Raw genomic sequence first — 16,936 nt, forward strand, 5'->3', positions numbered from 1 at the left:
ATGAAAGCTAGTGCATGAACTAGTGTAACCTACAAATTGAAACAGTTCTCAAATTGGTTGGGCCATCTTTCTCAGTGAAGTGAGTTCCACTATTTCAGGTACTTGTGAAACTGGAATCGCCCCGAATATTGGCTTTGAAGTAGCCTTTGCGATTAGCACCTACCAACCAATCTATTCGCAGCTTAAAGTTGTCTTCGTCTCGAAAAACAACCTCTTCGTTTGAATGCTTTTTACTGAATGAAATCCTGCACCTATGTTATCAGAACTAATTGGCTCAAGTGGCATGTTCCCCTAGTTATTTGGAGATTCATGCCTTGCGTAGCTTCTCATCAACTTCCTGATGGGAAGGGAAGGATAAAAGGAACATGGAAGGGAATTGAGAATTGAGTGAGGTGGGAAAACAGCACAAAACATAAAAAAATAAGTCGTCCTGCATCCCCGAAAGGATGCTGAACGATCTGCAGGTGCCAAAATGCACGGTTGATAGAACCTCCAACCACCGAGAGGCGTTAGAGATTTTACAAAAGCGACACCATTCTGCATTCCCCGAAGAATGTTAAGTAAAACGATTTCTTCCCGAATATGCACTTGAATTAATTTGACACTTTAGAAGACAAAAATACCTTATATAGCTAATAAATGACTGATACGAATATTTTTCAATGAAAAAATCCAATGTATGAACATAATTTAAAAAAATTTTAAAAAATATCTCCTCCGCCTTTTTTTATAAACATGCTCGAAAAATTTTTTTGTCAAATACAAGAAACGGATTTTTTTCGTTTTCCTCAATGTTAGATATAGCAGTTTAAAAATAACCTGTTTTTGAACTAGTTTTGCTCATAACTTCGGTTCAGAAAACGCTACCTGAACACGCCAGTCATTAAAAAATTGGTTTTAACAAACTCTAAAAGATGTTCAAAGATACCTATACGAAAAGAGAAAAATATAAATGCTAGAGCAAAAAATCTGATTTTTTGAGGAACACCCTAAGTTGCTCTTTAAAAATAGCTGTAACACTAAAACCGTTGCAGATACTACTATGATGTCCTCAGCAAAGCTGCTCGATATAGGTTTATCTACAGTTTTGCCGAAAAATGCAGTCCTTTATCTCAATACATCCGGAAAATAAGTTTTGGATCACCTTAATAATAAGAGCCACCCTAATACCATGTACATCAAAATATGGCTTATCTTTCATTGATCATTTGCATTGAAGATATCATAGCTTTAAAGTATAAGGTTAAGCCACAAATGTTTTTGTCCCCCTAAATTGTGGATCCGGACCACTGTGCAATGCAATTTAACTCGGAAATTTTAAAATTTCCGATCTTTTATCTATTTTTTGAGATTCTACGGCAAACCTACAACAAAACCAGAATTTTAGTAGTTATCAAATGCGTTTGTGTTGTGCATAAAAATTGTTTAGATCGTTTGTCCAATATAAAAATATTTTAAGAGTTTTAGGTTATTTACTAAAAATGTTAAAATTTTCAGTGAAATCCAAGTTTCAGTTTTTTTTTGTAAATTTTGTTTATAATAAATTTCCAACTAAAATAATAAAAAAATATATGTCATAAAATTTAAAAGTTTTGATTTCATGTTGTTTGGCAAAATTTTCCCAATAACACAAATTCTCTGTATTTGTACCAAATTTCTTGAGATTCTTTGAACGGATATATAATTTTGATCATCAATACATTGTTTCTGGTAATGATTCCAATATTTTGAATCAAAAAAATGTACATGTCATCGCTTTAATTTTCGAGTTATATACAAACATGTGAAAAAAATGAAAAATTCATATATATTTATAAATTCATCGATTTCTCAATGTTTTCTTCTGATTGTGTAGGAATGGTAATTGAGTGAAAATTGTAGCTGGTATCACTAGCAATCGAATGATGTATAAAAATATATAGGTCATCGCTTTGAATTTCGAGATATTTACGATCATAGTAAAAAGTCTCATCTTTTCTTAGGTCATCTATCTACAGTTTTCATTATAACTTTGGGTAGATAACCCAATTTTTCGGTTTTTTCAAAGCATTTGATTTCTGGAAGTATTACCTTTCCAATGGTGAACAAATTTTGAAGATCGGTTGACTAACAACAAAGTTATGACTCGGTAAAGTTGAAGTTCTCAATATCCGATTCGCGATGCAGGTGCCGCATGAATGCAGATAGGGCACGTTTTGAGCTCGAAAAAAAACTTGGAACGGGAAAAATCTGATTTTCATAAGTTTTTCCCAAAAGATTGCCAATAATGATATACTTAAAATAATCTACAAACATCACAAAAATCGAGGGTGAAAAATTTATCGAAATTGGTCAAGTAACAACTGAGCTATGGTAGCTCAAAGTTACCGTTCCAACTTTTTTTGAGGCTTGGTATTAGGAGTGTTAACCAGTAATATCATAGTTTTCAAAGCTTCTATAAAACCCTTTACCTACACTAACAACAGAAGTAAAAATAAAACAATTTGTACTGGGATAAAACCATGCAAATACTCTTAATATTGCTTTCAAACATTTTCTTTAAAACATTATTGTCAGTTAAATTCTTTCATAAGTCTAGTTTTGTGTGTGTGCGTGTTCATTGGATGACAATTTCACTCAGAGCAATTTTGAGGGTTCTAAAGTACATTTATGACACATTAATTGTAGGCTATTTGATTTATTACTTCTTAGGTTAAGTGTAACTTGCATTAAAGGATTAAATTTCATGGCCGCCATTATGATTTTCTATACCGTAGCATTTATTGACATCAAATAAAATTCGAAATGCAAAAACGAGAAAATATGAGGGACTTTCATGATTCGTTTTCAGAATGTATGCACAAGTTTTAACGCCACGAAATAGCTTTATATAAAAATGACGACGAATCACAAAAAATAATTTTCACAAATCATGAAGACTTTCGCAAAAACCGTATTTATTTCAAGGCGATTAGTTACAATTCTTATTTTTATCCTTACATTCACGATAAAAATGAAAGCGCATAAAGTTTTTACGTTCGGAAACAGCCTCAAACTAGTAAAAAAAAATCTAATATATTCTTACTGACTGCATTCAAAGTAGACATGACACACATATAGTCAAAAAAATATTATCAAAACGTCAGTTTATTCATAGCGAAATTCATTCCATCCAAATAAATTTAATGTTGATCGTAAAGCTGGTTTCAAAATTTTCTTGAATTTGGAGTTTTAAAGCAGGTTTATGCTGATTCTTCATTTTGATTTATAAACCTTATGAAGAATGGTCCACTTGGCAGGAACATGCTCTTATAGAGGTTTTCAGTAGGCTTTCGTGGAGTTTAAAGTTTTATTGCAAGATTTATTATATAGCATTGAAGACAGCTACATGTATTTATTAATATTAAAAAGGTTACTTGGGTGCTGTGGGGATTCTCTCTGAAGCAACAAACGGTCACTTATTCTCGTTTCGCGATCCGATTCTGTATGGGCAGTGGATAAATGCGATAGAATCATTTTACTATTGCCGCTTATTGTAGCAATGTGCGTATAACCTTTTGCATAAGTTGTGTCTATGAAAATGTATGTGAATGTTACACAAAAAGGTTTTAAAATATTGCAACCTAGTATGAGAATCATCGATTCGATTTTCTGCGATAATTGTCAACTTGCGATTCTCTCTTGGGGAATTCCACACAGCAACGATCATTATTAGACTGTAAATTTGTTTAAGGGCCGTGAAATACTCAGAGTATGAAGTGGAGCGAAGAAATGTAGAAAAATTCTCTCACGGTTCATGCATTGAGAGATACGATTTCTTGTAGCATCTTCTACCGGATTGAAAATGTTGTATACAATATAGATAGCAATATAGTCGCTTCTGTCAAATTTTCGGCAATCACCAACACTGCTGAGAGTGACATTAATTTCTCGTCATTTTCGTCTATTTTGAGTCAATGAAAATGACTTTCATTAGCTCTGTTCATAAGCATATCTTATTAGTCAATCAGCAGAAAACATGATGTTATCAGTGTGCAATTCGAAATGACCACCGCTAGGGTGAAGCCAGAGAGAAAGCGACACGCGACGCGATGCAAGCGATTCAAAACTTGACAGATCGCAATGGAAGAGTGTGTCAGAGTGAGTGCGATGCGATCGGTCAGTAGTCGCTCCGTAACGCATCGAGTTCACTCTGACATACTTGTCATTTTTCTGCTGAACTTGAGTGGACGGAGCTCTGCCGCGCGATTCCGTGCTATCTGTCAATTTTCGCATCGCTTCGCGTCGCTTTTTCTCTGGCTTCACCCTTATAATGCAATGCTACGCGTGTAGATTTTGTATCACATCTTCGATATAATTCGTAAAACGTAAATTTTATGAAAATCGATCAAGTTGTTTTTGTAGTTATCATGCACACCAGTTTGACAGTTTTTCCGCTTTTAGCAACCATATTACATGAACAACTCGAATTTCTCATATAAAATTTACACTGTTTGTGTTTCTAATAATGAATAACAACTGTATAAAAGTTTAAGATTGGGCATTCCATAGTCTGTCCCATCAATCTGTGCTCGGAATAAATGAACGAAAAACTACAGGAGAAGCTCCTCTTAAATAAAGTGGTCTTAGGTTCCGATCTTAGGCATGGTGCATGGTTGATACCGGATGTTAATTAGTAGAAATCATAATTAAAAATAGGTCATTCCCTGACCGTTGGTCAACAAAAAAGAAAAAAAAACTCGGAAACTAGCGCTTGTTGATTCACAACTCTCAAAATTCCGAAGTTCACCGAGTTCTTTTTTATTGATCATTCGATGCGTTTTTAAAACATTACAATTCCACCCAATCCTTGAATAATAATAATCGTGAAGCTTACAATTTTGTTAGAAAGCATGTTCGGAAAGAATGTTATCACGTAATTTTTATTCCGTAATTCATTTGTATATTTATCATTTAGGGTTTAGCCAAATTTTGTGCTAGGGCACATAACCGAAATGTATATTTATATTATACATATTATATCGAATCGCTTGTAGAACAATAGACCTGTAAATACTGAGCAAGACAATTTTATTTCTTCGGCAAGTTAAGGGTTCAAAGCAACGAACCGATTAGATTCAATATTATATACCTTCACAGTTTGTGCTTATCTCTGCTGGCTCTTGTACATATTTTGTTATTGTTGATTCGTTACGAGGATCAAAAGAACGAAAATAAAGCCTGGTTCTGGTTAGACGAACTCGGCTGCGGTTGAGCTTGAGACAGTTGATGCTGGGCCGGAGCGAACTGAAGTTGGCAATGTCTCCAAGTGTTGGTACGAATGAACTACTATTGAAATCCATAGGTCCGGGTGTGGAGTGATGGATTGCGGTCAAATGGAGTGAGAACTTACCTTGGTACAGAAAGGCAAAACTTCTAAAAATAAAACTTGCTGCTATCAGCACTATCTAAGCGCTTACTATTTCTGCTGTCAGTGCTGTGTGCTTCATTCATTCATTCATATAAAGGCAATCTTCTGACACAAGCCAATCTCAGAACAGTTAAACCTAGTTATCAGTGCAGTGATGATCCGTTACAATGATCACAAATCATTTGGTGAAAGGGAACCACTGTTGGGAAAGGGTTCGTATCCGGGTGAGCCAATGCCGGGACCATCCTGGATTGGCGGTGATTCTGGCGGCGGTGGCCGAAGAAAACATGAAGGCAACAACCGATGGCTAACGAAAGGTGAGTTCTAACTTTATTTTTGTTTCACCTCTCACCAACCAACCAACCAGCAGTAAATAGTTTATTCACTTCTGGTTTCCAATTAGTGCTGTATTTACAGTTCCGTAAGACGTGCACGTGATCAACTAAAAGTGCCGTTTGTGCAAAAACAATCCACGGCCTACTAATTGATATGCTCGCTGCATCGGCTATGAAACCAATGTCATACGATTCGTTTTATCGACGACTCATCCCGGGAAGTACGAACAGTACGAACTGACGGCGCGAAGGGGATGCGGAGGTTCTAGTCGATAGTAAAACTTTGGTTTATGCAAGCCCCCGTACCCCGTCACTGATCCGTGCCATTTGCGCCGATTCGCATTTCAAGTCCGCAAACGTCCGCTTCGATGAGCGGAATTTCAATGTGCAGTCCTATCAGGCTACCGATCGGCTTGGATTGAGAAATAGTCGTTCGGTCCGTTTTTTTTTTGGCGGGTTCACTGGAAGTAGTTGTGAGTTCAGCCGTTACGGGCTTTTAAGCGATTGTACTTTTATAGGTGCATAAATGAATGCGACCGACACAATTATTAACATTTTTTAATACAGCGATCGAATAAATGTGAATTAGATCTACAAATCATATTCCATTTCGTGGCGTTTATTGACCTTCCGCTCGAATAAAAATCTTTTGCCGGCATCATGATTAAGAAATTCTGATTCTGTCTTTTCATGAGATCATACCTGTTGTTATGATGAGCAAAATTATTTAAATCAATCGTAAATTTTTGACCATAATGTGTAAAAATTGTCCTACTACACTCTAACAAGTGATTTCGTTGAACTGAGTCGAATAGCATATAACTAGGCACGTACCCAGATGGGTCGGGGTCCAAGGGGTCCTAGCCCCTTTCGAAATCGGACACGTTCATCGGTTGATACATGCTACTATTTCCGGTATCGGATTGGGAAAGTAAATTAACACAATTTCAAAAAGTTTTCACGTTCTTCGTTACCTCAAGTGATAATTTGAAATTTCCCACACTCATCGTCCTACAAATCTTAGTTTGCGAAAATTGATTTAACTATTTATTGAAAATTGAATTCATTCTACCATCAACTGACAAAGTCTATCTTGTAACATTTTTCAACACAGATTCAAAGTTTTTAAGCTCTTTGCACCGTAACGATAAAAAAATACAGGGTAGGGTGCGAGACACGACCGAACATAATGACAATAGAAATGCAATTTTGAAACTCTCTCATCAACAGATTTAAATTTGAAAAATAGGCAAATAATTGTGAAACACTAATGTTACTAATATATCGTCGTCAACTGCGTTCAAGAAGTATTTATAACAATATTCCGACTCCATGGAAACTACTACAATATGGGTATTTTTGGAACGGGTTTAAAGAGTAGATTCCGGAAAATGATGTTTAAGGTATTTTGGAAATCCAAGATGGCGACTTCCGGTTGATTGATATTCCTCGAAAACCCTTACAATATGGGTATTTTCGGAACGGGGTTGATGAGTAGATGTCGGAAAACGATGTTTGAGGTGGTTCTAAGATTCAAAATGGCGACTTCCGGTTTATCGATACTCCTTGAAAACCTTTACAATATGGGTATTTTTGGAAAGTATTTAATAAACAGATGCCGCAAAACTATGTTTGGTGTCGTCTCGAATTCCAATGTGACATCCTCCGGTTTATCGATAGGCCTTATAAACCCTTAAAACAAAGAAATTTCCGAAACATATTAGATACCAATAAACGATGTTGAGCTCGTTTCAAAATTCAATGAGGTGATTCTCGGTATAGTGTTTTAAAGGAATACCAAGTTCAAGGAATATGGCAAAAACTTCCGAAAAAATACTAATAAACCGGAAGTCACTGTTTTGCATTTCAAAACCACCTCAAATATCATTTTCTGACGTCTACTTTTAAATCTCTTTCCGAAAGTACCCATATTCTCAGGGGTTTCAAGGAATATCAACAAACCGGAAGTCGCCATCTTCGATTTCAGAACCACCTCAAACATCGTTTTCTGACTTCTACTCATCAATTCCGTTCCGAAGATACCCATATTGTAAGGGGTTTCAAGCAGTGACGTACCCCGCGGGTGAAGAAGGTGACAAAGGGGGCATTCTCCCCGGGCGCAACATTTGAAGGGGCGGCAAAGTCACCTTTGGGACCTTTGTTCTTTTTTGCTCGTCGAAGATCTTTGTGGATTTTCGGATTTTGATTTTTGCTCACTATTCAAACGATGGGGGCGCAAAACTCATATTTTGCCCCGGGCGCCAAATTTCCTCGGTACGCCACTGGTTTCAAGGAACATCAAATAACCGGAAGTCGCCACCTTGGATTTAAAAACCACCTAAAAACATTGTTTTCTTACATCTACTCATCAATTCCGTTCCGAAGATACCCATATTGTTAGGGGTCTTAAGGAATCCCAATAAACCGGAAGCCGCCATCTTGGATTTTGAAACGAGCCCAAACATCATTTTCTTGCACTTACTCTTCACATCCGTTCCGAAAATAGCCATATGATGCGCGGTTTCCACATTCATCACACAAAACTTTTTTTACGAAGTAAATTCCAAATTACAAACTGTTTTTTACGATCCAAATCCCAAATAACGTAAACTTTTTTTTACGAACCCCCGTTTAGTTCGTAAATGGAGGTTTCGGGGTACTCAGGACTAAAAAGGCGGGTGGGTAATGCCAGAGACATAACTGGATGTCGTGAATACGAAAACAACTGACATGTTCCTTAACATTTCCGAATATCAATTAGTTGATCAATTGTATGAATTATACCAGCATTCCCCTTTTTCACATTTTTCGCAAAAACAAAGAAGGCTTCACTTGATCTAGATTACTGATTAATTTCACACAGCGAAAAGTGCAAAAATCAAATCAAACAGTTCTAGATTTCCACTAAACTGAGGTTATTTGCCTTCGATTTGCGAGCAAGAAATCCTAATAATTCTTTAGAAAACGAACGGTTGATTTTGTGTAATGCTCTCCATCGTTGCTTTTTCACCAATGTAAATGACTGGCACCTGTGACGTAATCGCTCTTGTCGGAAGCGAAACTAGCTTTGCAAACGACACAAAATACATCTGCTCGCAGTGGCGATATCCAAACTGATCCAATATTTGTTGATAGGTTTGTTTTTACCTGATTTCGTTTGTAGCTTTTTCACTAATGGGCGGTCCTAACGGCTATGAAAATAGCAGCATACAGAATTTTAATGTCGATTATTTCATTTCGGATTTGCATTTCATTGAAAGAAACTGTCCGGATGCTGTATGGGATTCATTCCTGCCTTTGAGAAGGACCAAATTGTGGAACTCACTACGATATTAAGCACTCTTCGGAACATTTTCTCGAACGACTTGTTGTACAGCAGCAGATATTTTGTTCTCTTCCTCAGAACGCGTTCTGATTGGCTGGTGTTGACATGGGTCAAATGAGACAGGTTTTTCAATAGTGTACTATTGAAATACTTCAATGCTTTTTCTATACACGCTTAAGTTGAAAAATTTCGATTCTATTGGTAGTTAGATTATATAAATCCTTTCACAGATCACTGAGCTATGAGCTTTAAAAATACGAGAAAGGCAAACTCGTTTATACCAAACATTTCAGAAAAGTTTAATTTTGAATTATTTGAGATTATGTCACACAACTGAATATTTTATCATAAAATTGTGATCATATTTCCGATGGCATGCAGCAAAAATTATGTTGATTCGTTAGATACAACAAGAGATATTCACGATCAAAAACTTATCACTCTCTCAGAGGGTAAATTTTGAAAAGGCACCCCATAGTCAAGTAAGTCGTATTCACGACAAAAGACTTTTGGTGTCGGTTGGTAACTGATGACGAAGCCTAGACCCAATACCCAAGTAGCACGTTAAGTTGCTGTCTTGTATTTTTCTACAGATTGTTCAATTTATCAAATTAGTTCATATTACTATAACTGTTGTGTTATGGAAAAAGCGCATTTTTTCTGTGTTGTGCAACATATCTTTAAGTTCTTCCGTTGTCACGAACATTTATTTACAATTATTGTGCAACTGATACAAAAACTCATGCATCGATCCTATTACAAATGCAGTAATTAAATCAGCGAAAAAACAATTGTGAAACTCATGGGAACTACTATGTAATGTAAACAAGAATTGAATTGATGTTTACAAAAAACATAGCAAACATAATTTCTAATGAATAAGTTTCACATTTGATTTTCAATACAACTGCCCGTAACACAAACATGAAATTTTAAAAATATTCTGCACATAAATAAATGGTAATACTACATATTGTAGAATTAATCTTTTATGTTTTAGTAAATAGAAAATCGACAACGAACTGCATTTTATTGGTGAAATATGTCTTCGTACGCCTGAAATTTTCAAGCGCCGTTGAATGTACGTGTTTTGATGATTGAACATCAATTTCTATTAAAATCTATTCTATTTACATTCAATATGATCGGGAGAATGTTTAAAATATGTACAAGAAAGTTATCAAACATTCATACTACTTTTCAGACGATTTTAATCATATTGATGTTTCAATTAATCTGAAAAATCTTGAAATGAATTGTGCATCAATATTTTCCAATATGGCATCAAGGGTAACAGTGTGTTGAAAAGAAAATGGTTCACCCAACGTAATAATTTATTTTACCTAAATAAATACAAATATAAACAAGTAAATATTGAAAAGAGAAATTTTTGTTTTTAGTTTTATCAAACAAGTTGACTTGAACAACAATACAGTTTAGTCATTCATCTTAGTGAACCCGACATTTCTGATACGCACTGTAGGTATTATTTTGGTGAGCCCATGGGCTTTAGTTGCAAAAACAAGTTGCTCAAGCGGTAATATATAACTATGAGAGTAACTATGATGAACTTAACATTTCGTTCAATATATTTGGAAAAAGTGATATCAAGTCTGTTCATTTTTTCGCGAGATGAAAACCGAATACAAATTATTTGATTTGATTTTTGTTTTCATTACGTATGTAATGATGTATTTCCGAAACTTTTATGATAATATTCTCATGTCGGCAAGTTTTACGTTCATTTCAAGCAGATTTACCTGGTACAACTTATTTGCAAGTTTCGAATCGTTTTTCTAAAAATGAAGAAAACTGCACACACTGACCTAAAATTTCATGAGGTAGTCAAAACAATGCGGACTCGGCAACAAAATAGTTTTTACTGCGAGGTTTTCAATTCGGCTTATTAGTTTTTGCCTTGCGGAGAGCATAATTTCACTATTTTTTCTTCACAAGAGATATACAGCCTGTTCGGCATATATTGAGTCCAGTACAATTATGACAGCCATTTGGAAAATTTCTGATAAGTTGAACAATTGTTGAATTTAAATAAATTACATTTGCTACTTGGGTACTACACGTCAGAGAAGAGAAAGATTTCCCGTCAAATGACCAATTATGGTTTAAACCGGGGTGAAATAGAATAACATTAATAATTTATAATAATAGAAAGATTACCGGACAATGGACTAATGTTCTGAAGCTGTTTAGGGAGACTAAATGGGACGGAAAGCTTGGGAAGTTTATCATAGTATGTATACTTTTCGTGGACTACCTCGAAAAAGGTATCGGTAGTAAGTATTAACGTGCATTATTGGCGCGATTGAAAACCGAAAAAGTCGTTTTTTTCAGACAATGCGCCGACAACACAAGAGCATTATTTTGGGAGTTCTGACCGCTACTTCCGGAGCCTAAATCCGGAAACCGCTGAAGTTAGTTTATATGGCCATTAATCATCTGTATATTCAGAACCGAAAGTTGAATTGATTACAAGAAAGGCTAAAATAGGTTCAACCATCTCTAAGTAATTAATGTGATTTTTATTTCGAAAATTTTGGTCATTTTGGTTTGCTATTCCTGGTGCTTTCAAAACCGCTATATTTGAATTGAGTTTGCTCGACAAATAATCAACATAATTTGCAAACTAGAAGAGCTTACTGAATATTTTCCAGGTTTTGGCCTCAAAATAAAATAGGAACATTAGCTCTGTAACGTTTATCAGACTTTATCATTACTAACAGTTTTAGTCGAATTTAGATTTAAACCAGAAACGAAGGTTCCTAGCTCGCAAGTCTTATTCTGCCATTCATCCAACCAACGAAACAGCTGACATCGAAAGCGGTGTCTGTCATTTCGACCATCAGCAGATAAATAATGAATGTAAATTAGTCTCATTTCCTAACTCGTCAGAACGGGAGAAAGCACTTCACAACACCACTTCAAAGCATCCGAAAAATGAGAAATATCTTTTGAACTTTCGTACTTCAAAGGCTACATTCGAAGCACTAGAACAGGATCACAAACGGTCTAGGAGGATCGCGCTTGGCTTGCTTTGATTGCACGATTCAGCCTGCCGAAGTTTTTAACTGACTCGTATAGGAAAAAAAAATCGAAAACTGTAACACGACAAAGCGACGAATGTCTGTCTGGTCTTTGATTTAAGCGCTTTATACATTTCATAATATTGAAATTGGCGCATTTCGTACGACGAGCGGTGAAATAAAACAAATAAAAAAAATAAAGCAAAACATAACAGCAAACAATTCGCCAAGGATCCGCACAGATAATGGTTTCACTTTTAGTGGTATGACATATTTACGGAATGGTTCCGTCAATATTCTCGTCCGGCCGGTAATTGAAAAGTGCGCACGGTGCGGATGAATCACGGCGGTTTCGGTAAATTGGTTAGACATCAAAACCTGTATAATGACTCTTTTTATCGCTTTAATTTAGAAGTTGTTGTTTTTATGGATTACGATGCCGATTATGGATTACGATGAGTTGATTAGCATTCAAAAAGCATAAGATCAATTTTTATGTTCTATTGTTTCATTTATTTACATTATGTTTTATGAAAATGAAATTTGTTGAATACTAGTTCTAAATGGAATAGGATTGCCAATTGAACGAGCCTCGCCCGCCAGTAAATTCGAACATCGGTCGGATCGTTCACGAAAGCTTATGTTTGCATTTCGAACAAAATTGACGTTTACATTATGAGCAATTCCAGGAATGAGTAGACGAAAAAGTGACAAAATCAGAATCGACCTTCTCCGATTTGGATGAAACTTTGCACATGGCTTCAGTATGGCAAACCATAAGCTTTGAACCGATTGAGAGGTCAATCCGACTCACGACTGATTTTTAAAAAGGGCGTATGTATTTTTGCATTTCACAAAAATGGCCTTTTTCAAATCGTTGTAACTCGGAAGCCGTTAATTGTACAAAAATGGCGTTCAGGAAGAAGTTGTAGGGAATCGATTGGGCACTTTAAAAAAATATACACTGAAAAAAAATTTGGTTTATTTTTTTCAATAATTACAAAATAATCCGAAAAAGTTAAATAAAAAAATCAGGGTTTTAATTTTTTTTTTTGATAATTTTTATTTTAAAGCCTTTAATAAAACCTACAGATTGATGACTATCCCATCCGTGTCTTTTGAAAAATGAAGAAGTAACAGCTAAAACAATTTACAGATACATTCGAAATTTCAAGTTCTCGTTGAAAGATAATCATTTTTTATATTTCCATGAATTGTTTATTTGCTTGCTATATCTACAATTATTACATGTACATGAATAAATCTTTAGTTTTTTTGAAAATTGTATGAATACTACGTGCATCGTTATTCGAATACAGTCTTGTGACGATTGTGGTTTCTGAAATCGGAACGAAAGAATGGTATTTCTGTGTGCCTGGAATCATTTTGGTATCCTTATAAACACTACTCCACTCGGTCGGTCGGTTGCTTTTTTAATTTTAATTTTGTCTTTCAAAAATGACATTAAGTGTGAAATAATCGCTTGAATCGCGATGGTATTGTCTATAATAAATTTCAAACGGATGAATGGTTGCTTGATCATTGCTCCAATAGTGGCTTTGAACAGCATCCTGAAGCACAAATGAAAAATTTTCTGAAAAATCACAAATAATTACAATTCCAATATTTCGATCTGGAAATTTCTCCTTATTACCCAAATAAATCTCTTTCAATGATGTTCCGGACTGTACCAGCCTAGATGCCGTGTGGAATCCGGCGGAAAAAAATGAACCAAGAATAGATCCACTGGGTTCCTGCTTCCATGTCGTAAAAGGCGACAATTGCAGGAGTTTCTTTTTTTCTTTCAGTTATCAGATATTTTCAATGTTTTACTTCTGATTACTCTACTTTACTAAATCATCTCTTTATTCAACCTATCAATTTCCGTCTAGCTTCGGAGAAAAGTTTTATTAGGAATGATTTCTTCTTCCATGTTATTGATTGTCTTTCAGAATTATAAATTGAATTGATAACTATTCCGCAAATCCGTTGATATTACAAAGTTAATAACAAAGATAACATATATCGGTATATTGAATACATAGTAAAAAACACTTGATATTAATATTTCAAACAGTAAATTAATATTTTTCTCGGTAGCCGGCTGCCCAGATCAACTAATATAACCAATTAATAATTTCAATAAATAATTTAAATAATAAAGCGGAAATAATAAAGAATCAAGACGCGCGTGAAATCTGTTGACCTTTGTTTGGTGATTTAAAATGATTTTATTATAACTGTTTAGAATATTTCAATGCAATGAATCAACTTTTTTGTCTAAATCCTATTCGCTCGTTTATTTTGTATCACGTAGTTTCATTTATAAAAACGTGCTTAATCCACCTAGCAGTGAGATGATACCTTTTTTTTATCAATCCGCATGTGTTTTTTTGCATGACTAAAAAAAACGCGAAAGGTAGATGCATAAACGAGTGACTGCATACTCGACAGCCGGAGTCCGGAGTTTTGTCAATTTCGGAGATTGACTGTTTCGTGCATTATATTGCCAGCACAAAGTAACACATAAAACGATAATACTTTAAAACATTCTTGGTAGCCGGCTCCCCAGAGCAATAAACACATGATAACATTATTAAAACATTTACTAACAAAGTATCCTCTCCTGTGATGCATGTGGGAATGCAGAGGATTCCTCGGTTCTTAGTAGCAACATGCATCGAACTAACAATCCTTTCCCTCCCAAGTAGATCTGCATTCGGACGTGGCCGGCGTCGGTATTGATCAGCATGCATGGTTCAATACAGTTTGCACAGTGTGAAACAATGTGTTATTCCCAAACATGTTACTTCAAAAAATCATTTTGCAATCTCAATTGGTCCAGATCAATAACGGAGTAGCAACACACGGGCGGTCTCTAATGCTAATGCTAATGCTAAATAAATTTCTTTCAATGATGAATAAAGCAATCATTTTTGTTTGCGTTCACACTTACCATTCATTTTGACTGCGTGACGCAATCTCTTGATCCCGGCATTACTCTGCTGACGTCATCGCTGTTGAAATATTGAAGCATCTCGTTATCTATCGTTTCGTTCCTGCTGCGTCCCGTTTGTTTCATGGCTTTGTTTTCGTTCGTTGATTCTCTTGCCTCCGACACAATTTTTTTGTTCGCCTTGAATTGGGTGGCTATTTTCTCCTTTGACCACGAGTTTGGCAAGACTGACAACAAACGCACTTTTTCATTCCTAGTGCAATCAGGCTTAGCAAACCACTCTATCATTGTAGTAATCACTTCATCCAACTCTGCTGCTTTCGTTTTGAGTAATTCTGGATCTTCTTCATCCGCCGGGAACCCGAATATTTGCATTTTTATAGCTCTTGAAATATCTAAATATTTAAATAAATTCCCTTGTTGAAGTGTTCAATGTTGTGTGCTCTTGAATACTCCACCGCGACTGATGCTTCAGAAGATGCTGAGTTGATTGAACCTGCTGAAGATACTTCCTCTAAATCGTATTGCGATGTGGATGGTTGTGGTTCCGTTGTTGACTGCCCTTCTATTTCCGACGTATGACTTACCTTATAAGCCCGCCTACGACAGCGATCACAAATGCTTAACGTGGTATTCAATTGACCCTTACACTTTTGAGCTTCTAATTCTCCAAATATGGTTTCTGTTAATTGGAAAAATTTTCCGAAACACACAAAACCAGGAAAAGGTTTACAACACTTTGGGAGATTTGTTATAAACTGATATCTGTTCTACGATGCATAGCTGTGAGGTAACACCTGTGAAACAGGTAGAATTTAGGTAAGCCATTCACCGGTAGTCAATTGGCACACCTCTTTGATTCTACATGTGTTTATTCGTTTTGACGTAGTTACGTTAGTTCTACTGTTTGAATGATTATCTTTCAACGAGAATTTGAAATTTCGAAAATATCTGTAAATTGTTTTAGCAGTAACCTCATTTTTCAAACGGTACGGATGGAATAGCCATAAATCTGTAGGTTTTAATAAGAGCTTTAAAATAAAAATTATCAAAAAAAATTAAAACCCTGATTTTTTTAATTTAATTTTTTCGGATTATTTTGTATTTATTGAGGAAAAAATCAAAATTTTTTTCAGTGTATATTTTTTTAGAGTGTCCAATCGATTCCCTACAACTTCTTCCTGAACGCAATTTTTGTACAATTAACGGTTTCCGAGTTACAACGATTTGAAAAAGGCAATTTTTGTGAAATGCAAAAATACATACGCCCTTTTTAAAATCAGTCGTGAGTCGAATTGACCTCTCCATCGGTTCAAAACTTATGGTTTGCCATACTGAAGCCATGTGCAAAGTTTCGGAAGTTCCAAATCGGAGAAGGTCGAGTCTGATGATCTGCTAAGCATTTCTGGAATTGCTCTAGTGTGGTTTCGTTAGCTTCCGGTCGTACAACTTTCCGGGCACGGTTTTTACTACCGTGTTCTGTTTCCCGTCACGGTTTGAAAATCTTAGAAGTACATATACAATCATTCATTTGTGATCACTCTCGCGGAGTACCTTTTTCGGATTCGATGTGACAAATCCTTATTCTCAAAGCACTCGTGCAAAACTTTTTCTCGCCCGCACTGTTCCTTCGTCGTCACTTTGAACACTTTTGAGCACCGGATGATGATCAACTAACAGAGTGTGAAAAATATACATTAAACTTTTAATAATTATTTGTAATTAATTTTACCCAACGGATCAAAAGTTTGAGCGGTACACACTTTATATCCCTAACAAAGAGCTTCAGCATCAGGTAATACATCACATTTGTGTTATCATGGAAACCATCTAAAATTGCAAGATCCTTTCTCTACAAATAAAATTACGATCGAGATCCCTAAAACGAAA

At 35.5% G+C, this 16,936-nt stretch overlaps 1 protein-coding gene across 1 annotated transcript in view; it reads left to right on the forward strand.

Annotated features, from left to right (window-relative positions):
* The first annotated feature begins 5,240 nt into the window (after window positions 1-5,240).
* LOC131430459 (putative inorganic phosphate cotransporter) overlaps window positions 5,241-16,936 on the forward strand; it is a 68,684-nt gene continuing 56,988 nt past the window's right edge. Inside the window, exon 1 of the mRNA XM_058595471.1 lies at window positions 5,241-5,706. Within this exon, the coding sequence (XP_058451454.1) occupies window positions 5,544-5,706 (163 nt within the window). The 5' untranslated portion in view covers window positions 5,241-5,543. The remainder of the gene's footprint in view (window positions 5,707-16,936) is intronic.

The sequence above is a fragment of the Malaya genurostris genome, chromosome 2 (assembly GCF_030247185.1).
Source record: "Malaya genurostris strain Urasoe2022 chromosome 2, Malgen_1.1, whole genome shotgun sequence".
Classification (NCBI taxonomy): Eukaryota; Metazoa; Arthropoda; class Insecta; order Diptera; family Culicidae; genus Malaya; species Malaya genurostris.